The sequence below is a fragment of the Lampetra planeri genome, chromosome 2, assembly GCF_965212315.1.
Source record: "Lampetra planeri chromosome 2, kcLamPlan1.2.h2, whole genome shotgun sequence".
NCBI classification, from domain to species: Eukaryota; Metazoa; Chordata; class Hyperoartia; order Petromyzontiformes; family Petromyzontidae; genus Lampetra; species Lampetra planeri.
The window spans coordinates 9,262,334-9,283,880 of record NC_136108.1 but is presented as its reverse complement, the minus strand read 5'-3'; the positions used below and the strand labels follow the sequence as shown (position 1 = coordinate 9,283,880).

Below are 21,547 nucleotides of genomic sequence, written 5' to 3'. Positions count from 1 at the left end.
ATGCGCAGTGCCGTGCAGCACGAGCACGGGGAGGATGGTGCCGAGGAGCCGCGTGTCACGGCTGCTGCTGGGGCCGCTCTGCGCGGTGAGTGGTGGCCTGGGGTCGTGTCCATCATCATCATCACCACCACAACAACAACAACAACACCAACACAACCATACTGACAGTCTTACAAGAGCGGTGGTGTAGTGGTTAGCGCATTGCGCTACGAAACCCGGCCACACGGGTTCGATTCCCATTCGGTGACTATTATCTGAACCTGTCCTGGGCCTCCCCTAGGTTGGCTCGGCCTCAAATGAGTACCTGCTGCGGTGTGTCAAACATCAGCACTGGGGAAACAAAGGCGGTCGTGCGTGGTGCTGGCCACTCGTGTGCCGTGCCCGGCCTTAATAGGTGCTCGCTGACAGCACTTGCCCCAACAGTCTGCTCAGGCTATACTGGGGTATGTTGGGGGTGGTGTCTTTGGGTCTTTGGTGCTGCTGCTGTGGGTGGCAGCGAGGTGTTGTTTTCGCGTTTAACGTGGTCGTGCCTCGGGGGCAGCGAGTCGTGAAACGTGGTGGCGATGCTGCTGACGTCGGCGCGATGCGTGCGGTGAATGCTGAGTGGGTGGCCAGGGGTCGCAGCAAGATTGCCATCATCATCAAGAGTGAGATGGTGATTGTTATCAGCAGATCTTCTTCATCAACAGGCTAAACTACGGACCATCATCGTCGCTGCCAGCGGATCGTAATATTATAAATCATCAGGGTGATCTGGAAATGCCATTTTTATCATCAATAGCATCCCTTAATCTGTTTGTCATCTGTGCAAACATGAATGACAATCATAACGTGATTCACATCACCTATCTATCGTAAGCATGCAGCAGCATGTGGGACGATTGTCATGGTGGTGTGAGGGTCATTAGCTTAATCATACTGATCCCTAACTTAAGCATCCTAGCGCATTGTAGGATATCGTCATCGCTGTCCGGACCACGTTGACCGACGGGACACCACAAACTCTATCATCAACTTTTAACACAACTTAATCACCCCAACAGAGAACGAAGTTGCCATGTTCGCCACGTTATTGGACCATGTTGTGTAATTAGCACTGTTGTTTTGGCAATTGTCAATCTCAATGGCCCTTTCACTTAAAGTGAAATTAAACAATTGATTTTAGTTTATTCGTTATCAATATTACTATCGAATTGAAGCGGTCTACCTCTCAAAACGTTGCAATTTGTTGAAAGTTTTTATCTAAACGTTTGCAATTAATTAATCTTAACTCTTGGATCTAGAAGAGAAGTTCCATTGCCGTTTTAACAGACATTACCATTGTTCTAAACAGCACCTTAAACAAACTTGGCGCTGTGGAAATTTCCACCTGACGGCTTCCCTCTGTAGTCAGGTTCGTGGAATGTACGAAGATGACCCAGAGTAATGTAGAGGGGCCACACAATCCCAGTCCAGTACCAGTGACCCACGGGACCCCGAGGCGTTAGGCCAGGGAAAGCCGGCTTATGCAAGGCGAGCGGAGTTGCATCAGCCCACTTCCCCCCCCCACTCCGCCTTCCAGCCGCTCACCCACCACTTCCAAAAAGGGCCCTCCCCTCCCCGTCATGATTTCATACACATTGATTTCCACTTTTATTAGATTGTTATATTAAACCAGTTCTCGATCGATACCACAAGCTATTTCGGTTTTTCATTTTAAAAGGTGCTTGTGGTTTTTAGGCTTTTGGTTTGATTAAAATGTGTTCACACTTGAAATACATTTTCTATAAAACGTTAAGGTGTAGCCCGACATTGACTTGTTAGCACCACTGCCAACAATGGAGCTCTAGAAGGTATTTTATTTGGCCGATTCTTCCACACTGAACAAATGTCTTTGAAGAGACTAAAGTATCCAGATTTTACACAACCTCACATGGTCTGCCAATCCACTAAATGGTGTATCCATTTATTAAAGAAAGTTGGCCATTGATTTAGGTGCGCACCAGGAGATCGAACCAGTGACCTGGATTTTAAGTCGAGTGTGCTAAACATTAACTCACAGAAACATCCCGGGAAGTTTTCCCATACTGTATAATGCTGTATCCAAGGTTTTCTAATATTGTGTGAACAGGGTGTGGTGGTGCAGTGCACGATGAACCTGGCGATCTGAGTTTGATTCCAGGCCTCAGCGAATTATAGCACTTTCTGTAAATAGTGACAAACAGGAAAATGCATTTAGGCCGGAAAAAATATGAGAGTAATAGTGGCGAGTTTTATCTGGACTGGTCATGGGTCCCCACTGAATCAACCCGCACTGACCCAGCGTGTTGGAATAAGTCAATACAATTATCATGTTAACTGAACGGCTTTGGTTTATTGAAGGGCTATGAATGGTATGTATTTACGGGCAGTTTAGTACCGGAGTGCAAAGCACTGCACGGATATTTATGGTCTATAGAGCAAGGGTAGAAAATAGGTGTGATAATTGGGTAACGGTTGTTATTTATTCCTGAATGTCTTTGGCACATTCAGGACCCGAATAAACAGAAGTCAAAATCGTAATTAATTTATTTTTGGCGACTCCGTCCCACCGCGCACATAAATGTCGCGACCCACCTGGCGCGGATAATTCTGTTGTCACGTCGTTGCCAAAATTGCCGTAGTCATAAACAAAACTTTTTAACTTTGATTAGCGCATCGTGTAGAGCTCGTCGAGAGGAATAGATTGCCGTATCATTCACCTTCAACAGACATAAAATGACGTCACAACGTAGTTTATGTGAGAGGTTAAAACATTTAAACCTTATGGCAGGACCCCATAAGCCCCCGGCTCTCGCATAAACATTATATTATAATGTCAACCAAAACTTTGCTCTTTTTAAATCCTGTATATTAAGTTCACTTGCTTGCGCGCTTACAACCGTGCAAATCTTTCGGTCGTTTTTTAACCCACTTCCCGTTATCCAATCGAGCTGACATTTTGCACACACTCGTGTGTGACAATTTCTTTTCGTGAACATTTTTTTTTCCTAAATTTTACACTTTTTAGGTAAAAAAAAAATATATTTAATTACCAATTGCTTAATGGTGGCAGGCAATCATCTGACCCATAGGTGGCAGCCATCTCAAGCCAGAGGACGAGAGGACTCTAGCCGCCCGTTTCAAACACCAATGTGGGCTGGGTTGTGGCCCATTGAACACGCATATAAAGGATTTATAGTGAAAAACTTTGTTTTTACGGGTTAATTTTTTCACCAATGGGTTTGAAGGATGGTGGCAAGTGTTGTCTTGTTAAACTATGCCTTTAAAACTGAAAACTACTTAGCTGCAGTCAGGGCCGGATTAAGGCACGGGGGCTTTAGGGGCCGCAGCCCAGGGTCCTCCGCCAGCTGGAGGGCCTCCAGAGATTGAAGTGAAAAGTTATTTCATTTGTGAATGCTTGCATTTTTATTTGTTGTTAGCCTTGTAAAAAACAAATCGTATTTTTCTTTAAATTTATTTTCCTTTTGAAAATATTACTGGAGGCCTCACAGTACCTGAAGCCCAGGGGCCTACACAATCTTAATCCGGCCCTGCCTGCAGTACCTCTTTAAATACCTAATCGAAAACATAATTTACACCTGTCAATCATCGTGTTTCTCAGTGTAGATTTGTGAACACACTTTGTAAACAGTACATAAAATAGTACGCATTGTCAATGCGCTGTTCATATTGTAAAAAGCGTTTATACCAGTGTTACTCTACAGAGTAGTGGGTCGCCGCTCCTCTTATCTGCATTGATACGAGCGGTATGTGGGGACTATGGCTTCACCGCAACAAAAACCTATCTACACAGATGCATACGGACAAGAGACGTACTGTATTATCAAACAGGAGGAAGTAACGGTGCAACGCATCTCATCTGTTAAGTATCTGCAGGTGGTAATAGGATTGTTATCGATTGATTCTGGCTGCAGACATTGGTAGGTCGCAAATAATAATGAAGATAAGAGAGCAGTTTCACTCTTATGCATACCGCTATGACAAATAAACCTTATGGCGGTACCCCGGCTCTCGCATAATGTCCGTGATGCAGTAATTTTTTGTCTGTTGGTCGGCAATGCAGCAATCGACTCATCTCGACGAGCTGTACACGTTGCACGATGGTGCATACGAGCGTTCAGAGTTCCAGCGCAATCGTCCTCGCTGCATTTTGACATTGCGGAGTAGCACTGATTTTGGATTGATTGGTACCCCAGTCGCAGAGTGAACTACACCCCTGGAAAAAAGTGTCCCATAAATGACATTTAATTGCCTTGGCCATTTAGTATTTTGGTACCCTGGGGTACTGCCATAAGGTTAATTTGTGTCCTTGTTCATCACCCACGTGGCTGGTGGCACCACACCCTCCCCTCGAACCACCAATCACGAGTGCTCACTGGCCAAGCCCCCTGGGGATGATATGCATGCGTTTTGTGTTGCGATTTACGAAGTTTCCAATTGCCCTCTTACAAGTAGCATATATTACTCCATTTACATACACAAAATTATTGACAAAAATATTACATCTCTAACACTGCAGCGACATTCAGTGTTCTGTATGCTACTCCCCTGCATTCACCAGCCTGCCCTGAGCAGTGTGGTGAAGTATGGCCACATAACTCCTATGGTCCACAGGAGGGCCTCATCGAATAGTGGATTTATAAAAGGCCTGTATATGTACCTACTAAATGCATTCATATGAAAAAATAAACTTGTATGTGTAAATAATTGTCTGGCTCCAGAAGAGGATTTTTTTTGTATTGCTAATATAATGAGCCAAGAATGTCTGTGTGTAACGCACGTGACGTCACTCCATGTCGACCAGCCCCCCTCATTAATAATCATGAACAGGTGGGGTCCTCCACATGGACGCCCCCCCCCCTTCAATAATCATGAACGTGTGACTTCACTCCGCAGTATGCGATGACGATCAACAAGTCGCAGGGTCAGACTTTTGAAAATTTGGGTATTTATCTCAAAGAACCCGTTGTTTCCCATGGCCAGTTGTACGTGGCTCTGTCTAGATCAAAATATCGTCAGCGGATTAAAGTGTTCAACGATAGTCAACTACAGGGAAACCTTTTGAACAGTGATTAAAGATTCACACAAAATATCGTATACCGAGAAATCTTCCAAAGACCTTAATTTCATTTTATAAGTTAAGAAAAATGGCTTTACTTGCTACATTTACTAACAAAATTAAACAATCACAATAAAACGTTAATTTACATCTTTAATATTACAGCTTCCGTCCTAGGACGGGCTAACAAGCTAGTGTGATATAATTATCCTCTTGGCTTTATCAATGTTAAACTTTGAATCAACAGCACATGAGCTAGAAAGCAAATTTTAACTCCTTGATTTTATACTATATAGTTTAGAGTTTTGCAGATAGTCAGTAACCGACCGAGCTTTTTGTGCCACTTTGTTAGGATGTGCAGTGGTCAAGGGTTATGTAGATTGCACTATTTTGGCGTGCATGTGAAATGTGATGTTCTATTCAATTCACAAGTGCAGGCTCAGGAAAACAAATAACCTTATCTCAGTTTGAACTGTACCCAAATTCAGTGTTGACCATTCTGTTCATGGCATATGCTAATTGGTAACAGAAAAAAAACACCATTTAATAGGAAAAGGATGTTGAGAAAGATATATGCAATACCTCTGATGAATTGGTGTAAGTTTCATATGAGCAGAATGGTGCTATTGGTTTTTCAAACGTTAAGTACTGTATTTTACAAATTATAAGGGAAGTGTCAAAGTGCTTCACTGTCCTGTGAGAAGTTTGAAACGAAAATTGAAGGATTAAAATTCACCTTAATCTACTGAGCAGTAACTTGTGAGAAAATGTCAATTTCTAAATGCATCCTCATAACGAGTCTTATTGTGATTCACAACATGGATTATTTGATCAAACTAGTTGCTGTGCAGTTGCATTGCTTTCTTTACAGATAAGTTGACCTTTGACATTACCTTGAGCTTGATTTTATAGACAGATTATGCAGCAGTTTGTACTGGCCGCATAAACGTTGTGTAAAGTTATGTTGATAAGCGCTTGCTCTCTAAAGAACTTTTCTCCTGAATTGTGTTCTCCTATTGGGGCGAAAGAGCAACATCTTATCTATTGCAACAGAACAGTTTCTTACACATGACATGTATTGCCGTCATGATATGCCTAGTAATAAAATGTGCGTTTTAACAAAAGGTCTTTTTTGTAATAGATTAATGTATACATTGTATATATAGTGTTGAATAACATGTGGTGTCAAATTTTCCACACCTGTTTGGTGGTTTATTTATGCATTTTTTCACCTGTCAATTAGTACCTAAAACATGTAGAAAACAAGTTCAGATTTTAGCAGTCAAGTTGAAAACTATTTGTAGTCCATTCAGTGTTGATTAAGGATGCATCAGTTACATTGTGTAAGCATGCAGAATGTCTGTTAACTATTGTTTAAATCATGCGTTGATCTTATTCCCATGTTACTTGACTCTTAAACATAGTGTTAAGCAGTAATGCACATTTATAAGATACATCATGGGACCTCCAGTACCAAAATATGAGAATAGGTTTTCCCCTTTTTGGCAACAAAATGGGTGTTAGGATGTTAAAACACCAAACTTAAACCGTTTACAAGGAATCATATCTGCATTAACCACAATACTTGTGGTCAGAATGCAAACAAAAAAACACTGATAATATATGGCATTGTCTTGGAAACTGATTGGTCCACACCAGATACAGCTTTTGGCGTCTAGAGGATGCAAAAAGGCCTTTTGGCATTCTCTGGTCTCACACCGTTTTGAGACTAGGCTCAAAAGAAAGTTGTCTCTGGTGTGGACCAATCAGTTTCAAAGACAATGCATATATTATCAGTGTTTTTTTGTTTGCATTCTGACCACAAGTATTGTGGTTAATGCAGACATGGTTCCTTGTAAAAGGTTTCAGTTTGGTGTTTTAAAATCTTAACACCTGTTTTGTTGCCAGAAAAAAGGGGAAAACCTATTCTCATTCATAAGATGCTTAAGTAATGTTTTTTTTATCAAAGGAGCAGTTCTCATGGCTTTGAAAGCTGAGTGATTAATAATCTTAATTAGGTTTACATTTTTATAGTGTAGCAGTTAGCGAATTAAAAAGAAATGCAATGACTAGGATCCATGATCTAATTCACCTTCTTTTGATTAGCACCTTGGGAATGAAAATTAGTATTTCGTAATGAGAGTTTGTTCATGAACGCCACCAAATTTATATCTGGTAATTACAACCGTGTGCTGTACCGTCCACCTTCTGCAGCCAGTAAAAGAATGCTGCCGTACATCGCTGACATGGCTAGCATCACGTGGCCAGCACATACAGGCAAGGTCAAGCGTGGCCGAGGGGCCTGGCTGGACTGGCCAGGAAAGCCTGGTGGACAGCGATCCCGAGATGTGGGCACTCGTGCAAGCTGAGAAGGACCGCCAGTGCCGTGGACTGGAGCTCATTGCATCAGAGGTACTCGTGAGACTCCTGAGTTTGTGGGTGTGATGTTGGCTTGCACATGCTGAGGGCTCAACCTAGTTATGTTTAATGCATTCCAACAACCCAAAGGTTGATCACATATTCATATTTTTCATTGTTGTTGTATTTGCAGAATTTCTGCAGTAAGGCTGCACTGGAAGCTCTTGGCTCTTGCTTGAACAACAAGTACTCTGAGGGTTATCCAGGAAAGAGGTAAATTGAATGTTGTGTTGCCATATTTTTTGGTTGTTTTTATATAAACATTAAATGTTTAAGAAATAAGACCTATACTTATATATCATGTTATTTGGCTTGTACCACGTTTTTTGGCATAACGTACAACATTTTGTTCAATGTTTTGGGATCCTGTTTAGGAACTGTTGTGCGAAACAGACATCATGCCAAACAATACCCAGTAGAACTCGGAAACACTGAATAGCTTTCCAGCACAACTGCGATAGTAAATGCACGTACTTTACAGTGCGTCTTCTCTACATGTTACAAAATATCATTGAGGGATTTTTGGTTAGTTGGATATGCATGCCAGAATTGTTTGCACATTTTTTATGCACATCCATGTTGTCCAATTGTAGGTACTACGGCGGAGCGGAGGTAGTGGACAAGATTGAACTGCTGTGCCAGCGGAGGGCTCTAGACGCATACAGGCTGGACCCAGAGAAATGGGGTGTCAATGTGCAGCCTTACTCTGGCTCGCCGGCAAATTTCGCCGCCTACACGGCTCTTCTTCAGCCGCACGACCGCATCATGGGGTTGGACCTGCCCGATGGCGGACAGTACGAGATGCAGCTCTTTGCGGTGCACACCAATGTCGCGACATGTGCACATTAATCTGAATGCAGTGTCTGCCAAATAGTGTTTCAGAAGTCACTCCATATTGCCTCTGCTCTGATTACATTAATGCTTGGCTTGCTTTCAAATATTTAGACACTGTTACAGTGTAAACTTTGGCTTAAAACTTTCGTGACTGCAGGAATTCGTATTCTTGGTTCTTTCGGTAAAGTCACGTAGATAGGAAAAAAATATTAAAATAAAAAATGAAATAAAAGCAAAAAACCCACGACGTTTTGATCGCAACACAAGCGGTCTTCATCCGCCTGATGAAAACCGCTTGTGTTACGATCGAAACATCGTGGGTTTTTTGCTTTATTTTTATTTTCTATCTACGTGACTTTACCAAAAGAACCAAGCATATACTGTTACAGTGTGCCTCATAACGATATTTGAAAAATAATTACGGTACCAGTTTTGCAGATTGTATCTCAGCGATGTCTCTTATTTCAGCTTGACACATGGATACATGACGGATGCCAAGCGCATATCCGCGACTTCCATTTTCTTTGAGTCAATGCCGTATCGGCTCAACGTGAGTAGTGCATCGAACTATAGGATTTATCTAAATAATGCTGTGTTCTTTTTATTTGAAAATGTAACCTTGACTCCTAATTTGTAATGCAAGCCATGTGTACCATTTACAACCCTGCGTTTGTTACAGCCGGCCACAGGTCTGATTGATTACGATCGTCTAGAGGAGAATGCACGACTCTTTCGGCCACGGCTCGTCATCGCCGGGACCAGTGCATACGCACGCCTTATAGATTACGAGCGCATGCGCAAGGTGAGACAAAGGCCTGCAAGTTCCATCACTTCACCTCAACGGGACATATTATGCATTACTTTCACATTTTGAAGATTTTAGTTTTTGTTTAAAATTCTGAGCTGCACAAAGTGATTCCTAACCTTGCTGTTTTCTCAACCTGTTCCTGCTGTGATGCAATCAGATCTGTGATGGCTTGAAGGCATATTTGCTGGCAGATATGGCTCACATCAGTGGGCTGGTAGCATCTGGCGTTATCCCCTCCCCATTTGAGCATGCTGACGTGGTAACCACGACCACACACAAGACACTGCGTGGCGCTAGGTAATCGTGGTCTTGCAATTATAAATGTGCATGCACGTGTGTGTCCGGCTGCAGACCTCATTACAATTTTCACTCAACCATGGGCTCCGTGTGTCCCTGTGGTTAATTATATTAGCGATATTTAATTAATTTGAGTACTAAAGTCAACTAATTATCTCTACTGCGGGTGCTGAAGGTCAACTTCACCGTTATATTTATGACTCACTAGAATGAAATGTATCTATGAAAATAGCAGGGTGCTAGAATATAAAACGTGTCCTAATTAGAAACATCTCAAATTGATTGTTAGCACTTATAAATGGAAAATAATGCATTTTGTGAGTTTGACGCATATTAGCCATACCATTTAATTACCAAAACGGTCTTCTGATGTGTTTTTCCCCCTCCCCAGAGCTGGAATGATCTTCTTTCGAAAGGGAGTAAAGGAGGTTAACAAGAAGACTGGAAACCAGATTATGTACGATTTAGAAGACCGCATTAATTTTTCGGTCTTCCCATCACTTCAGGGTGGTCCCCATAACCATGCTATTGCTGCCGTGGCTGTAGCTCTAAAACAGGTGCGGCATCCAGACAACAGCATTACTCATCTGCACTGTCACAAGGAGTGCACATTTTTGAGAATAATTTTCAACATACCTATTGCTTTCTAGGCAGCGGAGCCCATGTTCCGGGAGTACCAGACACAAGTCTTGAAGAACGCCAAAGCTATGGCAGCAGCTCTGCTTCACAAAGGATATACATTGGTGTCAGGTTCGTTGGGTTTAACCTCATATTTTAAACATACCATTTTCATTTGAAGGGTTAAATGAACACTGCTTTTAATGCTGTTTTTGTATTTGGTCCTGTTATGTTTGTCTTTTCATATTCCACAAGATGGGAACTAGTTTTATTTGTGGCCTTGTATTACAATTTTTTTAGGTTTTGTTCAGTATCAAAAAGTCATAATTGACGTTGTTTAGTAGTGTTTAGGGAAGACCAGTCGATACTATTTAAATGAAAATGTTTTTTGTTTGCAGGAGGAACTGATAATCACTTGGTGCTGGTTGACCTGCGGCCAAAGCAGATGGACGGAGCACGGGCCGAGAGGGTGCTGGAGTTGGTCTCGATCACTGCCAATAAGAATACTTGCCCGGGTGACAAGAGTGCACTCACACCCGGTGGGCTGCGGCTGGGTAAGCCAAGTCATTTTTTAATGCAATGTGGACTCCGTTGGGTATCTAACACAGATATGTGGGAATACGTTTTATCGCTGTGGACCGGCTAGAATCTTGTGTAAAGTTGAAAACCGAAAATCCTTTCATTTTAGGTGCCCCTGCATTGACGTCTCGTCAGTTTAAGGAAGCGGACTTTGAAAAAGTGGTGGACTTCATTGACAAAGGAATTGCCATTGCCAGCGATGTGAAGAAAAAAACAGGTTTGTAAAAATAAACAAGTCCTATTTGCTTTGGAAACTCATAAACTGTTAGAAACCATTTGAAAAAAAGTGATTAAAATAGAAATCAGAATGCGATGGCATATGGCATCAATAAAGGGAGAAAACATTATTTAGTAAATTGGAAATGTGGCCCTCGGAGAACAAGATGGAATAATAACAAACACAAATTCGATATATTGGTAAGAAAAGGGAGTTTGGCAGGACACCGCGAGAAGGGATGATGGCCAATGGACGAGACTGATGGAATGGTAGCTAAAGAAGAGAGCACGCTCACGGAGGATGCCCAACACAGATGGAGTTGGTGAGATCAGCTCATGTGAAGGACAGTGATGAATGGTTTCACACTTGTCATCCAGCAGTGGATATATCAGGGCTGCTTATGACAGTATAACCCTGCTACCAAATGCACACATGACTTGAATTGACACGAGTAGATATAGTTTTCCCCTAGTCTTGTTTTCTTCTCCCTTGATATCGAGACTAGATATCGACCATTGTGGCGATGCAGCGATGACATCAGCTTATGCGCATGTGTGAGATGAATTATGACATCCCAAAATTGTGGGATGGTGACTGGGTGGGGGGGGGGCATTTATCCAGCAGTGGATTGAGCATAGCTGCCGATGATACTAATAAACTAAAACATCTAATGAATGTGTTTTTAATGATAAAGGAATTTTACCTGGTTGGCATTTGTACTGATAATTATTTGTGGGTTGCTCTTGCAGCAAACTTGAAGGAGTTTCGAGCCAACCTACTGTCTGACGGCGAGACCATGGCACGTGTCACAGAGCTGAAGGTGCAAGTGGAGAAGTTTGCACGCAGCTTTCCCATGCCAGGGTTTGATGACCATTGAGATCTGAAACAAGATAAGGGGGAGGATATGTTCACAGATGCTGCTTTATATCATGACAAATGAGCACAGTTCCCACTCATTTACCATAACCTACATTTACAATTCACATTTTTTTAAAGCTTGATGTTTGATATGCGTTTAACATCTATCACCAGCAAGTTTCAGAAACGGATTTAGATTTTGTAAGTGAAAGTGTTAGTAAGCTCACTTATAATTAAGCTCATGAGTGACGCTTATAAGAAATTGAAAATGCATTAACGTATTTGGGCATTACAGAGTTTATTTTTTAATGTAATTATAATGCAATAGAGAAGGTGATATTTTAAATTTGTCATAGCTCATTCATATTGACCATTACTGCTCCACAATAAAACACAATTACGTGGGTGAACAGAAATTGTTGCTGCATAACAAGCTTGGAACTAATAAGGTTGTAGGCATTTTCTTTAAGCTCATCAAGATAACTTACTGTATTAACAAAGACACGTGATAAAAACACGCATCCGAATGTAAAACACATTACGATTGATGGTTTTGTGTTCAAAGTGATCCATCCAGTGCTTTACTAAAAGTTGCAATTGTGTTATTGTTTCGTTCTTGGCTTGTGCTGATATTAAATTGCAGTTAGTATATAGACCTATGCAAACGTTCAATACATGTATGCACTTCCTATAATGTGCATACATGTTTAGAGATGCAGTTCCCATAGTAGCTTTGTAGTTTTCATCTTGAACCGTTGACTAAATCTGTCCCGTTCATGTATTGTAGTGCAATACATTAGCTGCTGGAATGTCAATGTAAAAATACATGTAATACAATCATGATTTCATGGACACAACACATTAAGACCAACATGCAAACATGGTTTTGTTTAAACGTTTGAATCCTCAAGTTTTAGGTGATACGGCGGTGGACAATTTTAGCCCAGCATCCATGACATGAGAACGAAACTCGCCTTACGAGCCAGATAAAAATACTGGCGACTTAGGTGATTGTCATTTGTACGTGTTTTAAATGCATATTGACGAATTCCATGCAAATAAAATTATGAAATGCGTCATTGTGTTGTTCTTATAAGAGACTAAACCTGGTGATGTTTGGTCAGATAAGAGAAGGGCTTCATCTAATAATATATTGACAACTGAAAATAGCAACGCATAATGGGTGATATTGCCTTAATGTGATAAATATGCACTTTTAAATCGTGTAACTGCATTTTACCATGGGAAGCCTAACTCGAGCATCTACTTTCTAATGAGGGTCTTGCTACAGTGGGGTGTTTGGCCAATTTCAATCGTGATTCGCTTCAGATGAGTGGAAACCTCTCGTACCCGGAATAAAAAACCAGGCAAGCTCCGCAGAGAGAGATTCAATAATCCATTGCTCTCCTGACATTGGCTAGCCCGCAGCCAGCCCCAACATACACCACCTGCTATTTCAAAGAAGTTTCTCATTCAATTACGAAGGAGGCTCAATCCTGGCAAATGTAAATTATTTTATCCAGGAGGGATACATTTATCCCCCCGGCCAGACCTAAAAGCACAGTTCCAGGGATAAAGGTAAGAAACTGGCCCACGTCAAATCGCACCCTGCGATTATGTTATGCGTTTTGAAACCTATTCGCATAAATATGCAACCACTAGAGGCGCTACATTCACAATCGCAAAAAAAATCGATTATAGAAAAAGAAAAGCGGGCTACCAATTGTAACAATTCATAGAATCGCTACGTGCATACCAAACCATCAAGGCCTTTGTGGAAGTGTATATCATTTCAACAGCATTGGTTTAATGCAGCCCACTGCACCAGTTTCGATATACAGTGTCTCATCAGCAGTTTAACACGTAGGCTTTCGAGACTAATATCCATAAGTTTTTTTTTGGATTGTCAACCAACACCGGGTAGAACGACAACTTGTACACCTATTGTTCTCTTTCAGCCCCGCCCACCCCCCAACACGTTCCATTCATTGGCTACCACATTCAGATAAGCCCCTCCCTCCTTAACTTGTATTTAAGAACTTGTCTCTTGGAATTTTGCCTCACTTGATACAGTAAATCTAGCTGTGACGGTCCCACCTGATGACGGAGACTGGTGTTGCCTCCGAAACGTCGTGGTTTATTATTTTATTTCTATTATTTGGATAATTTAGTTTTACCTACGTGACTTTACCGAAAAAACCTAAGAGTATGAATCCTTGCAGTTACGAAAGCTTCAAATCTAGAATGTATAATATAGTATGTATAATATAGTATGTGTAATATAGTAGGTAATGAGGAGCTTCACGCAACGCCGCCCTGCCCCCTATGACTTCACAGCTGAAGCCTGAGAATCCAAGGGAAGCCACGCCCTCCCACATTTCCTACTGCACATAGGCGCCGCTCGCTCCGCCCACTGCGCCGGCGCCTCGGAATCGCCGCCTTCCCATTGGTCAAACTCGCCTTCAAGCTCCGCCCCCCCCCTCCTCACTCATCCGCCGCCCGCCGCCGTCCAATCGCGGTTGAGATCCACGCCTAAGCGCGTTGGGAAATCGGAGCGCATGGCCCAGCCGGAGCCGAGTCCGACATTCCGGCTTTTGTGGCGGTAGCAACAACAACAATGAAAACAACCCCACAGTAATGCAGCCACCACCACAACTACTACTACGAACACCAACCAACGACTAGAATAGCGACCCGCACACGGACACACACGTGCTTATTTGCTTGCTACTTGTGGCGGACGCGAGAGCGCTGCGCCGCGCCGCCGAATCGCGGCCGGGGTTGGGTGGGGGGGGAGCTCCGCGGAGAGCGTCCAATGCCTGGCGGGGCCGACGGGGACGACGTCGCGTTCATGTTTAAAGCTATGCGTGAGTGGCCTCCCTCGGCCTCTTACACACACACACGCTGCCGGGTGTCACGCCACTGCTGGATGTGGACAGCCCTTTATTGTTGATGCCACTGTACTGGGAGGGAGGGAGGGATGGAGGAGGGCCTTCTCACGACCGCCGCCGTGGTTATTTGCAATGTTCACATTGGGAACGCCGGTCCCAGTGCGGGTCTGGATTGCAGGGCCGTAAAACGAACCGACTGCAGTACAGCTGGATTTTTCTGGCCTGTCCTGCCTTCTGTGGTCCACCGTATTGAAGCTGCAGCTCATCACTACCCGTGTGCGTGGTGGTGGTGGTGGTGGTCACCTATTCAAGCCCCTATGCGGTATAACGAGGCGAGGATCTGGCGAAATTGGGCGCATTCGGCGTGATGTGATCATAGGTCTGTCAGCTTGTGTTTCATGGGATTCCTGGGGTTGGGCACCATGGTGCATTGCCACTTGGGATTAAAATCACGTACAGGTGTACGCATCAGAGGCTACGGGCGAGTTCGTCCACGAATGCAGACAAAAGTGCAATGTGGCACCACACTCGTGTACTGTACTCGCAACCAAAGCCACGTGCACCCCGTTGGTGTACTCGGTTAAAAGTGTAGGCCACGCGAATGTACTCCTAGCTAAAGCCACGTGTTGTTATAAGCACACCCACGTCTGAGCGCCATGTGTACACTTAGTTTAGGTAATGTGCAGTCTTCCACATTACTGTATCGTTACCGAAGGATTTACACTTCACCCATTGGTTAAAAGTTAAGTGTAATTTGTTACACATCCGAGGCCATGCGCAAGTACTCCAATGTAAAATGTACAGATAAAGCCATGCCCATGTACTACAATGATGGACACATACCTAGACCTAGGGGTCATGTGTGAATACGTGGGAGCATGGTGAGGCCATCCAGCAGTGAATTGACCCATGGCTGATGATGGCAGCAAATCTAAATCCATTCGCAAGTCGAGCGTGGATGTAGCAATTCATTTTCAGTCACGTCAAGATATACTTTAAAGCACTTGCAACTGGCCCAGGCGTTTGTAAACACACCGGCCAAAATTCGTGCTATGGGCAATTGCTTTCATGAGTTGTGCGATAACAAACTGTATACAGTACGAGCTAGATTTGTGATGTTGGCGTATTAGCGTGGTTTTTGCCGTGCCATCTCATTGGCTCATTTGAGTTGCTCCAAAAAACAAATGGGCCGGTGAGGAAGAAGCTTTGGGGCTGCAAGATATGGGGCTTAATGCCAACTGAGAATGTAAATAAGCAAAGGAGCGTACACATAGGTGATAAAACATTTTTTTTACTCTGCTAACATTTGCAATTTCCCCACGCATACCAGCCCACAGGCCCTCGGAATGAACCAGGCCCACCAGGCATTTGCCTGGACTGCCCTTTGGCCAGTCCGGGCCTGATAATAGCCTTGTGCAAGTGCAGCATCTAATGTCGTCGACTAATACACAGTATTAACACGGGTCGTGTTTTTGATTTTGTAATTCTTTTGCAGTGGAGAGAGACCCGAACAAGCGGCGTGTCAAGCCAGTGCAGAACCAGCTGCTGGAGGCAGCATTTGGTTACGACAGCTCAGACGACAGCGATTTCAATGTCGATGAGGCGTCAGGTAAATAAAGACTGTGGTCTTGGATAACCTCAATTCACCTTCATGTTCATCTACAATGGAAAATACACATGTAAAGATCACCCCTCCACCACTTACATGTAAAGATCACCCCTCCACCACTTACATTGTTCCAATTTAAAGTCACAGGTCAATAACCTATTTGTATATTTTTTTAATGGCCCATTTGTTTTGTTTCTGGTTTGTTCAACATCATTTGTAGTTGTGTTTTCTGTGTTATCCTAAATATACCATGAGCACATCACGGGTGTAAATTGTAAATAATCGTTTCTGCACAATTGTATTTGTATCGTGTGCATAAATATTGATTTAAATTGAAGAATTTGTGCATTGGTACATGTCTGTTATGAACTGAATGCATATAAAATTAAATGTCTTGGTTAGGTTCTTCTGGTACAGATGGTAGCGATGCAGAAAGTAAAGCTTCTGAAAGCAAAGAAGAAAAAAAAAGCAAAGATTCTGAAAGTGAAGACAGCGAAGAAAATGGCCATGGGAAAGCAAAAGAAGCAGAGGAGGACAAATCCAGCTCCGATTCGGATCAGAAGGAAGTTTCAAGAAAACGTGAATCTGGAGCCAAGGGGAAAGAAAAGGGTGGACGGCAGCAATCGAAGGGGAGTGGTGACGCTGCAAAGGTATGTAATGGGGAAAACAAATTGCCTTGTGCCATCAGTGGTACTTAGCTCTTTTAGACAAGCCTGGAGGCCTAGGCTCTTAAGAGCTTATGGAAGCTACCAATAGAATATTTAGGCAACAATCAATAACGGACATTCGGTTTCAGTGTACGGTGTATGAACACAGAATGGGTTGTATACTGTGTGTTGTCCAACATGATGTCTGGCATTTCGTTCCATGTGCTGGGACCTTTTCCAGTAACGGAAGAACATTCAGTTCCCAAAGAAGCTCCCAGCACGAACTGTTAGCAATGCTGAACACGTAGTTCAGCCTGAAAAGGCAGAGTTATACAGCCCAACCCAAAACCTTACATAAGTATCAGTTTCTTCCATTATAGTAACAATGTATGATGGGATTTTGTATTGTTCTGTAAAAGCACATTCCCTGCATTTCCACGTTTAATCCATTTGAATTAAGTATGAAGCACATACATAATAAACTCACTTCTTGTGGGTGAGGGTGATTCTTGTTAACACTAAAGGACAATGTTCATAATCAACGATTTTTGGGTTTTTTGGGTTTGATTATGAACAATATTGGTCGCGAAAGCCTACGTGTTAAACTGACTAAAGGACAATAATGAGTACCATTGAAAAAGCTGCTCAACGCAAATATTCAACCTGTGGTAGCCATCTTTTTATACCCACAAACCGTTATTGCCAGGCATATTCTTTCACCTGGCTTTTTTAAAGTTGATTGGATGATTGCAAAACCTAACCTCCAGTTTTGGCAGCTTTAAGCCTACTTGTAATTTACCACCTGTGCGTCACGTGTTGTTACATGATTGCATACACAATTTAATTTCAATTCATTGTACTGGTAATTCTACAAGTTGTATTGGCTCAAATATGATTCACCTGAATTAGAAATCCCCAGCGCTGCAGGTGTGTAATTATTTACTGTCATTCTGTCATTTGCACAGCACTAGAGAGATGCTGTTATTTCCTTACAGAACATTTGAAATATTTAAACAATTCTTCCTGGGTTTAATACATGCTCACATACTAAGTGCATTTAAAATGTATGCAGTTTGTGCAAGTTGATATAAATACTCACCACATGTTTGAATTATTTCGGTTTTCAAATTATATTCTTATTGGGAAAATGCCATGGTTACTATGTTGTGAGTGTAATGCGAATTGAATACAGAGGGACAATAGCTGTTTAAGGCTGTGTATCACTGGTATTTAGGGATGAGAATCTTGATAATAATTAGCATATATACTGCATATCATGTGATCATGTTTCAAAAACCTTGCAAAGTGTGTTGGTTCAATTTAGTTTGTGGCTTCTATTTTACTAATAGCAGTCATGCCATCAGATACTGTGCTCAGCACAGCAGTAACCAAATTACATTGTATTATAAGGAAAGCACAAAGCATATTTTTGTTTTATGGGCACATTAAATGATTGTGAACAATTAATAGCAAAAAAATGATTTACACACACCGGGAAGATCTGTTTGAAATGCAATAAACCCTCGCCATGTATGTGGCTTCCCATTAGATTCACAGAAGGGCACCAACATTCTGATAACTGTGTCAGGGTTTGATGAATGCTAAATTGTTCATGCAAAGCAACTTTAATTCTGTAGCTGCAATGAACACTGTGGCTCACACACACACACTCTTAATAGTCTACGATGTTTCCAGATGCCATGTAAGAAGACAGGCCTACAGACAATACATATAAATTGTTCAGGACAGCCCTATATTTTAAAGGAAAACTTTTTATTTTCTAATCTTTTACATTTGAAGCAATGTACCTGTGTGTGAATAGTGTCTTCACAAACATAACAATGCAGTGTTTTTTGACATGGAGGTCACATCCTAACCTCTGAAAGGTATCGTAAACTATACATTTCTTCTTTTTGGTTCTTTCGGTAAAGTCACGTAGAAGGGAAATAATAAAATAATAAAAATAAACATAATAAAATACAATTCTCACGACGTTTCGGCCACAACGCAAGCAGCCGTCCTCAGGTGAAGAACAGGTCTGTCTTTCAGACGCTGTCTTTCTGAAAGAACCAAGAAGATGAATCCCTGCAGTCACGAAAGCTTTAAATCGAAATTTATACATTTCTTATGGATGTTGTTGACACTGCTTGCCTATTTCCATGGCCTTTGAAATGATAAAATAATTGATAACCGCTGCTGGTTCAGCAGTTTCACTGCTGGATTATTTTTTCCGCCTGAGGACGGTCGAAACAAAGAGTATGAATTCCTGCAGTCACGAAAGCTTCAAAGCAAGGTGGTAAACATTGTTTATTAAGACTATGATAGAAATTGTTCAGTGCAGGTACACGAGTTATTTATGAGAAGTTATATGAGTGTTGGTATTATATGGCACATTGTGAGATCGTTAGAGATTGTATTTGGGTATTTTCGATGTTTTTGTTCTTTTATTTTTAGAAGACCAGCTCTGGGGAGTCGGAAAGCAGTGACAGTGAGAGTGCACCTTCTGCCAAAAACTCGAATGATGATGCACAATCAGCCAAGGATCAAAAAAGAAAGTGGAACTTTCGCCGTAAGCGCAGTACGCCAGCCGTTGTGCTGACAGAGCAGGACCTGGGCAACATGGATGACTATGACAGCGAGGACGACAACGACTGGGACCCCGAGAAAGTTGGCAAACAAGGGGGTGGATCCGAGGTACTTGTACACACGGCTAATGCTAATACTGACATTAATCTATGGTTGTATGCATTGCTTTTAAAATAATATGTACAAAAACAGCCATGTTTCAATCCATTGCTTGATGAAGGCCTCCCCATGCCTTGTTGGTCATGGGGGTTGTTTGACAATTGACCACGCTGGTCAATTTGGGTTGATGAAGTGCAGGGGGGGGTTGGGCGCTTAGAACATGTTCTGATATCACTTGCCACTGATGTTAACCATGTACAGGAATTAAGCTCAGGTATGCAGGTATACAGCGCAGTGCGCTCATCACTGTAATATATAGAAATATTTTGATTTCCAATAGGGGATATCTTAAAAAAAAAGAGCAAACAGCCTCGGTTCTTCATTATGTGAAAAAGGTAAATACAATTATTTTACTTAACCTTTTGTTTATTGTCCAATATATAAGAACTAACCACAATTATTTAAAATATGGTTGTTGAATTAATTCATTGTCAAATTATACGACTGTATGGTAGCTGGGATATGAAGTTGTGAAATTGGTTTTATTGTTACAATGGCATAATATTGAATCCTATATGTTTAAAGCCATATATACCTTTCAGTATTATTTCTGTGTCGGTATAAAGTAAGGTGCATGTGCATTTTTTGGTTGAGTGTGTGAATGGATTTTTCTTGTGGTCGACCTGCAGCTTAGCTTTGACATTATAATAATAAATGTGTTTTATGCTCGAACATTTCAAACCCCCTGTGGAACTCTCCAGTCGGAGGGCTCGGACGGCAGTGATGAGAAAGGGCATGGCGGCAACGATGACAGTGAGAGCGGCAACAGCAGCGACAAGGACAGCAAAGGCAGTGATGATGGCAGCGATGACGAGGAGGATGAGGACGGTGATGAGAAGGAGAGTGCAAAGTCAGAAGAGCAGGAGAGTGGCGATGATGTGTCTGGTTCGGAGAGCACGGTGGATAAATCTGTTACCATCGGGGAGCTCATTGAGAAAGTAGCAAAGAAAAGGACCAAAGCTGAAGTAAGGAAATGTTTCCTCAGCAACTGCAGTGGTTGTTTAATTTATGAACCTGATAATATAACACAAATTAACCTATTTTATCTATTATAAAATGTATGAACTCATTAACATTCCCTATTTCAGTTTTTAAATATTTCAATCTGTGGAATGATGTTTTGTTACTGCTTTAATGTTTATGTAGGAGTCTGTGACATCCAGTAAGACCTCTGGAGGCAGGTCTTCACAGAAGATGCAGGAGGTGCTGATCTGCAGCGTGTGTCTTGGTGAGAATAGTGAAGACAGCAACGAGATTGTCCAGTGTGACAACTGTGGAGTCACAGTCCATGAAGGTACGTGTTATATACCAGCACCATGGTGGCCTATGTAAAGTGCCATTGAGTATGTAAAATGTATTTTTATCTTTTGAAGCATCGTGAATATTATCATGCTTACTCTTTGGTTCTTTTGGTAAAGTCACGTAGGTATAACATAAAATAAATAAATCACGATGTTTCGGGTGCAACACAAGCGTCCGTCATCAGGTGGGACAACCACAGCAAGAAACAATTGCTGAAGTGGGAAAAATGGGCTGCTTCAACAAGAGGCCATCTAGGGAAGATAAGGGGGGGAGGAGCCAGGGAGGAGAGACAGGGAGGGTCTCCCTTCCCCCCTTCTCTTGCCTATATGGCCTCTTGTTGCAGCAGCCCCTTTTGCCCACTTCAGCAATTGTTTCTTGCTGTGGTTGTCCCACCTGATGACGGACGCTTGTGTTGCGCCCAAAACGTCGTGATTTAATTTATTTTATGTTATACCTACGTGACTTTACCGAAAGAACCAAAGAGTATGGATCCCTGCAGTCACGAAAACTTCAAATTATTATGCTTGTTTACCCATGAAAGCCTCATATAGTCTCATGACTATTATTTAGGAGTCTTTCCAAGTTTTTGCAGGAGGGGCGATGATTGCTATGTATATTCCAATATATTCAATCAGTGTATTAGA

The 21,547-nt window shown here is 42.1% G+C and overlaps 2 protein-coding genes across 7 annotated transcripts in view; both read left to right on the top strand.

The window, feature by feature from the left end:
- On the top strand, positions 1-12,785 carry SHMT2 (serine hydroxymethyltransferase 2). Its single transcript, XM_078605842.1, is given in 13 exon segments — positions 1-24; positions 26-85; positions 7,295-7,492; positions 7,632-7,711; positions 8,092-8,292; positions 8,801-8,882; positions 9,012-9,134; positions 9,298-9,437; positions 9,829-9,994; positions 10,088-10,187; positions 10,454-10,609; positions 10,744-10,851; positions 11,601-12,785. Coding segments are annotated over 13 exon segments (1,566 nt in total). The 3' UTR covers positions 11,729-12,785.
- Positions 12,786-14,225: 1,440 nt separating this feature from the next.
- The window catches only part of PHF14 (PHD finger protein 14), a 40,787-nt gene continuing 33,465 nt past the window's right edge, over positions 14,226-21,547 (top strand). For 5 of the 6 annotated variants that reach the window (XM_078605836.1, XM_078605840.1, XM_078605839.1 and 2 more), the window contains exons 1-6: positions 14,226-14,576; positions 16,096-16,209; positions 16,612-16,859; positions 19,311-19,550; positions 20,303-20,566; positions 20,748-20,895. In XM_078605836.1, coding sequence (XP_078461962.1) covers positions 14,525-14,576; positions 16,096-16,209; positions 16,612-16,859; positions 19,311-19,550; positions 20,303-20,566; positions 20,748-20,895 — 1,066 coding nt within the window. In that variant the 5' untranslated portion in view covers positions 14,226-14,524. The remainder of the gene's footprint in view (positions 14,577-16,095; positions 16,210-16,611; positions 16,860-19,310; positions 19,551-20,302; positions 20,567-20,747; positions 20,896-21,547) is intronic. The other variant, XM_078605838.1, reaches the window with a different exon arrangement.